General features: G+C 50.3%; 1 protein-coding gene across 1 annotated transcript in view; it reads left to right on the plus strand.

Moving 5' to 3' along the window:
* traf4a (tnf receptor-associated factor 4a) overlaps positions 1-10,000 on the plus strand; it is a 32,479-nt gene that overhangs the window by 22,332 nt on the left and 147 nt on the right. The window contains exons 3-7 of the mRNA XM_030381407.1: positions 2,813-2,917; positions 3,990-4,151; positions 5,802-5,963; positions 6,919-7,074; positions 8,700-10,000. The exon at positions 8,700-10,000 is cut by the window's right edge and continues 147 nt beyond it. Coding sequence (XP_030237267.1) covers positions 2,813-2,917; positions 3,990-4,151; positions 5,802-5,963; positions 6,919-7,074; positions 8,700-9,332 — 1,218 coding nt within the window. The 3' untranslated portion in view covers positions 9,333-10,000. The remainder of the gene's footprint in view (positions 1-2,812; positions 2,918-3,989; positions 4,152-5,801; positions 5,964-6,918; positions 7,075-8,699) is intronic.

A 10,000-nucleotide genomic window follows, 5' to 3' on the forward strand; every position in this document is an offset into this window, starting at 1 on the left:
TCGCTGTCTCTGTCTCTCACTCTGTCTCTTGGTCTCTTTCTTTGTCTCTCTCTCTCTCTCTCTCTGTCTCTCTCTCTCTCTCTCCTTTCCTCTCTCTCTCTGTCTCTGTTTCTCTTCTGTCTCTCGCTCTCTTCTGTCTCTGTATCCCTATTATTTGTGTCTCTGTCTGGTGTGTGTGAGTGTCTCTCTCTCTCTCTCTCTCTCTCTCTCTCTCTCTCTCTCTCTCTCTCTCTCTCTCTCTCTCTCTCTCTCTCTCTGCAGGGAGAGAAAAAACCCTGGGTCTATAGCTCGACCGCACTGCCCCACATTAACCTTAAGCTCCAGTAGCATCAACACGAGTGGATGTTTGAGTGGAGGGCGGTGGAGGTTTTTCAGAGGCAGTACACTGAACTATTCCTGCCCTGACCCACCTGCGCAGTTAGGCCTACTCTTGGCCCCAGACCCAGGGAATATTTAATGTAGTAAAATAAGTGACATATTGCTCATTACCATGTCAAAAATAATGCAGATATACTGTAAATATTGTTATTAAATACAGTATCCCCCTTTCTAGTCTTCAAAGATAAGAATGAAATGAAATTGAAACAGACCAGGTGTGTAGGCCTCTATTATGTGGGCATGTAGGTATATATTCAAGAAACCATGTTCATTGTGGCCCTGCCACCGACCACTCTGCCCCCCGCCGCGACCCATTTATGGCTCGCGACCCTCCACTTGTGAACCATGACACTTCGGCGCAGTGATTCACAAACGGTGCTCAGCCATAAGTCACGGCTCGTATATAGAAAACGAATAAATCTCCATGAATAAATACATCGTTGAGCACGGGGACTCTGGAGAAGTGCCGGCGGGGCCTCACCTGTCAGACACGGTTACCCACAGAAGAAGCCCCTTCCCAGGCTCCGAGTGGGCCCTAAATCAGCCCCGGGCGGCCAGCTCCGCTCGGCAGGGTCACTGCTGGGCTCGCTGCACACAATGTCCCCGTGGCAGGGTGGCTTTCTGTGACGTTAGCCCAGAGCAAACGGGACATTGCTGGGGGAGCGGGGGCGGGGGGGGGGGGGGGATGTGTGCTGTGGAGTTTGTTTAGGGACGGGAGAAGGGCAGGGGGGCTTGGGGGGTGGGGGGTTACACGACGGCAACGATGGCTGAAGGCTGGCTGAAGAGGTCCTGGTCTTAGTGGCTCAGCAGAGCTTAATGCCCCTGATCCGCGTGTTGGAGAAAGAAGTGGACAAAAAAATAAAAGGAAAAGCCGGTCATTACTGGTGTGGGCCCCCGCTGGGTTCCAGAGAGGAAGATGAGAGGGAGGGCTTCACTTTACTTTAGAGGGGTTTTTGCCCGGGCTCTCCAGCAGAACGCGAGTCTCTGCTTTTGGCTCGTGGTTGGTGTTGTGATGTGCCGTGTTTATAGGTCCAGCCCCCTCGACTCGTTCATCCCCTTGTTCTTCTAGTCCTCAGTGTATTCCCCCGAGTTTGGTAACTGAGTAGGCCAGGTCTCTTGGGGGGCAGAGACGCATGAGTGGATCTGATTCATAATCGCTGTGCTTTCACTGAGATCGTTCTTCCCTGCGACGTCCACAGCAGCAGATGCACAGAGTTCTTCTGAACGCCCGCATTAAAACCACGAGCTCCATAAGAGGGAAGTGAAAAGCCGTGTTTTTTTTGTGTCATCGTGGTAACAGCCCCCTAGACGCACGCACACACACACACACACACACACACACACACACACACACACACACACACACACACACACACACACACACACACACACACACACACACACACACACACACACACACACACACACATACATACATAAAGACAGTGCTGCATAACTCGCCTGGCCGCGGAGGGGCTCTTATGGAGCCGTTTAAAAAAAGGCAGTTGGCCCGTTTAGAGGTTTAGAGGAAGTCACTTAACGTGTTTTACTGCTGCCGTCCCTCTGTGTGTGTGTGTGTGTGTGTGTGTGTGTGTGTGTGTGTGTGTGTGTGTGTGTGTGTGTGTGTGTGTGTGTGTATGGGGGTTGGGGGGTAGGGGCCGCCCTAGGGAGGGGGATGTTGTGTGAGTGGTTTGAAAACGATCTCATCCTTCTTGATTAGAGAATACAGGATATTACTGTACTGTATTACAACAAGACTGGCAGGTTATCCTATCTCTCTGTCTCTCTGTTTATGTCTCTCTCTCTCTCTCTCTCTCTCTCTCTCTCTCTCTCTCTCTCTCTCTCTCTCTCTCTCTCTCTCTCTCTCTCTCTCTCTCTCTCTCTCTCTCTCTCTCTCTCTCTCTCTCTCTGTCTTTCTCTCTCTCTCTCTGGCTCTCTGTTTATGTCTCTCTCTCTCTCTCTCCTTCTCTCTCTCTCTCTCTCTCTGTCTTTTTCTTTGACTTCCCCTTCTCTCCACCTTCCCCCACACTTTCTACCCTCTCATTCCCGGAGGACTGTTGAGTATAAAAGAATGGTGATAACAATCGTCTGACTATTTACTCTTGTGTGCCTCTGAGAACAACACACACACACACACAACACACACACACACACACACACACACACACACACACACACACACACACACACACACACACACACACACACACACACACACACACACACACACACACACACACACACAGTAAACCGTAAAGAAGCATTTACAGTCGGCCATACATTATTGATCGAGTTCCTTACAGTTGGCCCCTGGCCGTCCTATCACATCGTCTAAATCAAGACACCGGCCGATAGACCCTGGTGGACCAGCCGTTGTTACGGACCTTTTTAGTCATGATCTGATCGGATTGATTGATTGATTGATTGGTTTCAGATCTACCCGGACCCCGAGCTGGAGCAGCAGATCCTGGCCCTACCCATCCGCTGTATCCACAGTGAGGAGGGCTGTCGCTGGACGGGCCAGATGAAGCAGCTCCAGGTTGGTACCGGGAGCCTCCTCTTCCTCACCTGTATCCCTCTCCTCAAGACCCTCCTCTTCCTCACCTGTATCTCTGACATCGAGACCCTCCTCTTCCTCACCTTTTCACCTGTATCGCTGTCATCGAGACCCTCCTCTTCTTCACCCCCTCACCTGTATCCCCTCATCAAGACCCTCCTCTTCCTCACTTCCTCACCCGTAACCCTGTCATCGGGACCTTCCTCTGCTGGAGAATAGATCATCTTAGCAGTCACATGGGAATTTTCTTCAGCTTGAAGAAAGCGTACAAGCGCGCACACAGGAAGTTGAAAAGGCTGTGAACCACATGTAGACGACGCAGTAGTAGCATACAAGCATACTACTATCCTGCATTAGATCATACTGTGGCTCCTTTCTAACTGCTGTGACCTCATATATTTATGTATACACACACACACATGCGCGCGCGCAAGTGCGCACACAAACACACACTCCCACACACCTGAGCCCCCACCACCTCTCTGGCGTCAGACCTGCTTTGTCTCCCAGCCTTGGATGGAAGCCAGCGCCTGTGTGTGTGTGTGTGTGTGTGTGTGTGTGTGTGTGTGTGTGTGTGTGTGTGTGTGTGTGTGTGTGTGTGTGTGTGTGTGTGTGTGTGTGTGTGTGTGTGTGTGTGCGCGCCTGTGATTCTCTGTCTGTTTCTCTCTGGCTCTCTCTCTCTGGCTCTCTCTCTCTCTGGCTCTCTGTCTCTCTCTCTCTCTCTCTCTCTCTCTCTCTCTCTCTCTCTCTGGCTCTCTCTCTCTCTGGCTCTCTGTCTCTCTCTCTCTCTCTCTCTGGCTCTCTCTCTGCTCTCTCTCTCTCTCTCTCTCTCTCTCTCTCTCTCTCTCTCTCTCTCTCTCTCTCTCTCTCTCTCTCTCTCTCTCTCTCTCTCTCTCTCTCTCTCTCTCTCTCTCTCTCTCTCTCTCTCCGGCTCTCTCTCTCTCTCTCTCTCTCTCTCTCTCTCTCTCTCCGGCTCTCTCTCTCTCTCTCTCTCTCTCTCTCTCTCTCTCTCTCACCACACACGTTTAGCATGTCTCTCGCCCCCCCCTTCCAGGGCCACTTCTCCACCTGCGCCTTCAACGTCATTCCGTGCCCCAACCGCTGCGCCATCAAGCTGACGCGGCGCGACCTGCCCGACCACCTGCAGCACGACTGCCCCAAGCGGAAGGTCAAGTGCGAGTTCTGCGGCAGCGAGTTCTCCGGCGAGGCGTACGAGGTAAGGACACACGCAAACAGACACACACATACACACACACACACACACACACACACACACACACACACACACACACACACACACACACACACACACACACACACACACACACACACACACACACACACACACACACACACACACACATACACACACAAACACACAGACCCACATAGACACAGAGACACGGACTGAAGTTCCGTGAGAAGATGTTCAGAAGAAGCCCGCCATCTTAGCTTCTTCACTGGCCGCTCTAGACTGACAAAGCTATTTCCATGATTTGGGGCACATCGGGAATCAAACCTGCGGCTCACTGGCCGGTAAAGCCACCGGCTGTGCTTCTCTCTCGTCTCTCGGTCTCTCTTGCAAGTCTCGCTCTCTGGCTCTCTTGCTAATGCGCCGCAGGTTAGATACACCCACAATCCTGCCCCACGTTCCACCATAACATTATCTACACTAGTTCTGTGTTTAACTTGAAAGACTTTCACAAATCGCTAAGTCTCTGTGATAGAATCAGTGTGAAGGCCTCGCTGAGCATTTGCTCGCTGCCGGCGGACTGGGGTCAAAGGTCGGCAGTGTTTTTCGAGTAAACACACGTGCTGGCCCACTGTGTGTGTGTCTGTGTGTGTGTGTGTCTGTGTCTGTCTGTCTGTCTGTCTGCCTGTCTGTCTGTCTGTCTGTCTGTCTGTCTGTCTGTCTGTCTGTCTGTCTGTCTGTCTGTCTGTGTGTGTGTGTGTGTGTGTGTGTGTGTGTGTGTGTGTGTGTGTGTGTGTGTTGGTAAGTGCGTCCCTCTACTGACTGTACCTTTCTGTCTTCTTTCCTCGTGTTTACACCCTGGCCACATGGACTCTGACGTGCCTGCAATAACATGTCTGAAAAATACAACAATGGCGTATTCTTATATAATGGTTATTCATCCCAGTGTTTTCTTTCGATTATTCACGAAATGTCAGTTTAACAGCTCGACATAATAAGAGAGATTATAGTCCGGCAGTAGAGGCTACTGCTTTATTTTATTGGCGGTGTCCTGGAGAGTAATTTATACAAATCACTGTCATTATGAACAGTTTAGTTTTAGTATCAGACGACTCATAAAGAAGACAAACTCCCTCGGGCACTAAAGCGGTTTATCTTTCGCAATAAACAACACGCTCCAATCGCCTCTGATCTATTTATAATCCGACAATGACTCCAATGCTTACAGTTTTCTCCTTTGTGTTTCCTGGTTCCTGGTTCTCGTTTTCATTCTCGTTCTTCACCTCCTCCTTCTCCTTCTTCCTCTCCTTGTTCTCCTCCTCCTTGTTCTCCTCCTTCTCCTATTCTCCTTCTCCTTGTTATCCTTCTCCTCCTCCTCCCTCTACTTGTTCTCTTCCTTCTCCTTCTCCTCCTTCTCCTTGTTCTCCTCCTCCTTCTCCTTCTCCTATTCTCCTTCTCCTTGTTCTCCTTCTCCTCCTCCTCCCTCTACTTGTTCTCTTCCTTCTCCTTCTCCTCCTTCTCCTTGTTCTCCTCCTCCTTCTCCTTCTCCTATTCTCCTTCTCCTTGTTCTCCTTCTCCTCCTTCTCCTTGTTCTCCTTCTAATCCTCTTCCTTCTCCTTCTCCTACTTCTTGTTCTTCCTCCTCCTCTTCCTCCTGCACCTCCTCCTCCTCCAGAACCACCAGGGCATCTGTCCCCAGGAGAGCGTCTACTGTGAGAACAAATGCGGGGCTCGGATGATGCGGCGCCTTCTGTCGCAGCACAGCATGGCCGAGTGCCCCAAGCGCACGCAGCCCTGCAAGTACTGCGGCAAGGAGTTCGTCTTCGACACCATCCAGGTGAGCTCTCGGCTAGTCTGCGCTCGTCAGCAAGCATGCACTTTTAATGTGGAAAGTACCTGTGATGAATTCGGAAGAACCGGCTCATCCAGGGAGGGCCATCCCCAACAGGTCATCCTGTCGGGGACAGGTGTTGGGGGTTGAATGCTATAGCTGCTACGCTATCTTGCACCCCACGCAATCCCACAATCTGGACCCAGGAAGAACATTCCGTCTCTCTTATGGAACTTCATGATTTTAAGGGGAATGCACTGGCACACATTGAATGATGGTTTTCCCCGTAGTGTCTTTTGATCTGGGTTAGATGGATCCCATCTCGGGTCTGTTTTGTAGTTTCAATGTTAGCTTCGCAGCCTCAATGAGCTTCAATGTTAGTTCACCCTTTGCGCTGAGTTTCAACTGGGTCTCTAGCCTCCAAAGAGCCTCCCACGTGAGACAGAAAGTTCGCTGAGCAACATACATTCAGCTAACCCTTCCAGCCTAGCCTCCAGCACGCCAGCAACAGCCCCAAAGAGGAGCAACCGTAAAACACGAGGTATCTTGTGTGTGCTGCAGGGGGCTGACGTTAGTCACGGCATGGTAAGGTTATCACGGATGACTCATTGAGGAGCTGTGTTTAGAAGGCTGGCATTCACACTATCTTGCCCTATGGCTGTTTGATACGTCAGCCTTGCCAGTGCCTCTCGGGTGAAACCACCTCGCACACTCAAAGCTCTGATTAGCATTCTCCTCTGGCAGGTGACTGCTGGTTACGACACCAACACCTCCCTCATCCACGCACACGCCCCAGTTAATGATCAAGCCATGGTATTTTTATTTCTTTCGATGGGTTAAACAACATTGGGTGTGACTTGTTTGCGCGTGTTTACCGTGTGTGACTCATGCTGTGTCATCGCCCTGCGTGTTTTGATCGATTAATTGAGTGATGTGCTGTTGACTTCCTCCCCAACTCCAGAACCACCAGTACCACTGCCCCCGCTTCCCAGTCCAGTGCCCCAACCAGTGCGGCACGCCCAACATCGCCCGCGAGGACCTGGCCAACCACGTGAAGGACAACTGCGGCAGCGCCCTTGTCCTCTGCCCCTTTAAAGACGCGGGCTGCAAACACCGGGTAAGCCCCGCCCCCTCCCCACCACGTATGACCTCATTGTTTCATCGTCGAAGGTGCGGAATAATCACAAGGTAATATCTTGACAGTTAAAATTTTACGACCAGCTTACGATAATTTAAGGAGTAAAGAACACACAGATTAAGGATAATAGATCAATAATTAATTGATCGATTATATAATTGGCGAAGTTAGTGCAAATGATCACATTCCATGCTATTATCTGTTTCTGCCGCTAGCATGGGCTGTTTTCCTAGCCGGGGCCTAGCCTGGTGGGCTCGGTTATGAGGAAAACACATCCAGAAACAAATCGACTTCTGGCTGAATTTAGACTGTACTCTGAAGCTGGTAGACCAGAACATAGTTTTGGTCTGGAATTGACCCTTTGGGAAAACCCCACCCCACTGCTCAAGTCTTTCATCGTGGTACAAACGATTTTGGTTTTACTTCTTTGGAAATCCCTCTTACAAGTCGAAAGTCTTGAAAAAGACTTCAAACCAAACGTCACTCTTGAGGGAGACTTCAATGGTTGGTGGGGGGTCTCAGTCAGAGGGATATAGTATATCATTCCGACAGGGTAAGCTGTTGTGATGGGAGGTTGTCCATGTTTCAAGTCATGTTAAGGGTTTTCAAACCGTCTACAGCTGAAGTAAGAGATTGTTGAACTATTGGTTCAACAATCAGTTTTGAAGCCCTGCAACGTAATAATACATCTTGCATTCGTAAGAATCTACCATCAAGAGGAGAGTACTGTGCTGTGATTATTTCGTGCAATTGAGTCATTCAATTTGGTCGTATTTATACAGTTTTTCCATAGCAAGGTTTGTTCATAATATTCCAAGCTTGTGCCTGTGGAGGATTTATTTTAATGAGAGCAACACATTGTGGCTCTTAACGGCACACTGGTGTCTATTTTTGAAAGCGTCACCCCGAGATTCTGTGGACGGGCTCGGAGGGAGAAGGTGCCGTGTTAATGCGTCCCCGACTCCCTCCTCTCTGTATAAAATCACAAAGTCGCCCGGAATACTGGCTGTGTCAACACAACCGTCCCTGACAAAATGTATAAAGTGCTTCCCTAAACAAAAACCAAAAACTGTAAATAGAATGTCACGGCAACCAGATCATCGTCTCACAGGTTCCCTGGCGTGCCTCCAACATGGAGAGCCAATCGTGTGCAGACACCATAATCGTTTCCTGATGTGTGGATGGAGATGATGCATCCCTAGTCCCATTTTGTAAACCGCGGCATGATGTACCACAGCCTATCCTACGCAAACATCTCACATCCAGCTGCTGTCTCATAAATAACATCTACCTTGGTTTAATTCTCTCGCTCAGTCTCTGTCTCTGTCTCTGTGTCTATGTCTCTCTCTGTGTCCCAATCTTTGTATCTCTCCCTCTATGTGTGTCTCTCTCTCTGTCTATGTGTCTATCTCCGTCCCTCTGCATCTTTCTCTTCCTACATACGCCACATAATGCGAGAAGCTGTGTTCAGTAGAACCGGGTAAAACCAAGTCCACCTAAGAGTTGACGTGGCGTTTCCACTTCAAATGTAGAACGACACCGTCAATAAAGTCTGTTTCGAAAACTAAACTCTCTCCCGCCCTCCCCCCTCTCCCCCACGGCAGTGCCCCAAGCTGGCCATCGGCCGGCACCTGGAGGACACCACCAAGTCTCACCTGACCATGATGAGCAGCCTGGTGGGCCGGCAGCGCCAGGAGATCCTGGAGCTGCGGCGCGAGATGGAGGAGCTGTCGGTGAGCCACGACGGCGTGCTGATCTGGAAGCTGGGCGACTACTCGCGCAAGCTTCAGGAGGCCAAGCTGCGCAACAACCACGAGTTCTTCAGCCCGCCCTTCTACACGCACCGCTACGGCTACAAGCTGCAGGTGTCGGCCTTCCTCAACGGCAACGGCAGCGGAGAGGGCTCGCACCTCTCCATCTACATTCGTGTGCTGCCCGGCGAGTACGACAACCTGCTGGAGTGGCCCTTCTCCTACAAGGTGACGTTCTCCATCCTGGACCAGAGCGACCCGTCCCTGTCCAAGGCGCAGCACATCACTGAGACCTTCAACCCCGACCCCAACTGGAAGAACTTCCAGAAGCCGTGCAGCACGCGCAACTCGCTGGACGAGAGCACCCTGGGCTTCGGCTACCCCAAGTTCATCTCTCACGACGAGATCAAGAAGAGGAACTACGTGCGGGACAACTCGATCTTCCTCAAGGCGTCGATAGAGATCCCCCAGAAGATCATGTCCTAAGGCGCAGGTGTTTTTATTTTTTTGGGGGTTTCGCTCTTTTTTCTTTGTTAACTGTGAAGGAGTGAGGAGAAGAAAGGGGAAACGGTTTAAGGATGGGAACTTGAGACACTTCAGCGAACTCTGAAAACACTTTTCTGTATAATTGTACACACTTATCTTTTTAAGACACTTCTTCCTTTGCAGCCGCCCCCTACCCCTCCGCGACGGGGCTCGGAGCGAGTTTGATTGGCTCTCGCTCGGCCAACCGGATGACTCTGTCAGAGAACTCGTCTGTTTGGTCTGCGGAGCCGTCACTCTGATTACCTGTTGTGTTTTTTTCCTTTTTGTACAAATTTGGTTGATGTTTTTTTTCATTATGTTTTTTTAAATCTCGATCTGCAACGAAAAGCCTTCGATATCAATCAGTGCCTCAAGAGTTTATATAAGTTATATTTCAGTTTTGTTTTTGTTTTTATCTTAAGCATTAGCATCTTTCGCATCACAGATTCTAAAGTACTGGAAACACAGAGGCGGGCTTCAGGTAGTTGAAGAAGAAGGGGGGTGATCGGGAGGCTTTGCACTTAACAGACAACTATGGACGCCGGAGCATCTTGATGTCCGGGACGGTTTCTTTTTTCAAACAACACACAACCACGTGGAGCTCCGACGAACTCTCTCAGCCCTCAACT

Source organism: Gadus morhua, chromosome 16, assembly GCF_902167405.1.
Source record: "Gadus morhua chromosome 16, gadMor3.0, whole genome shotgun sequence".
NCBI classification, from domain to species: Eukaryota; Metazoa; Chordata; class Actinopteri; order Gadiformes; family Gadidae; genus Gadus; species Gadus morhua.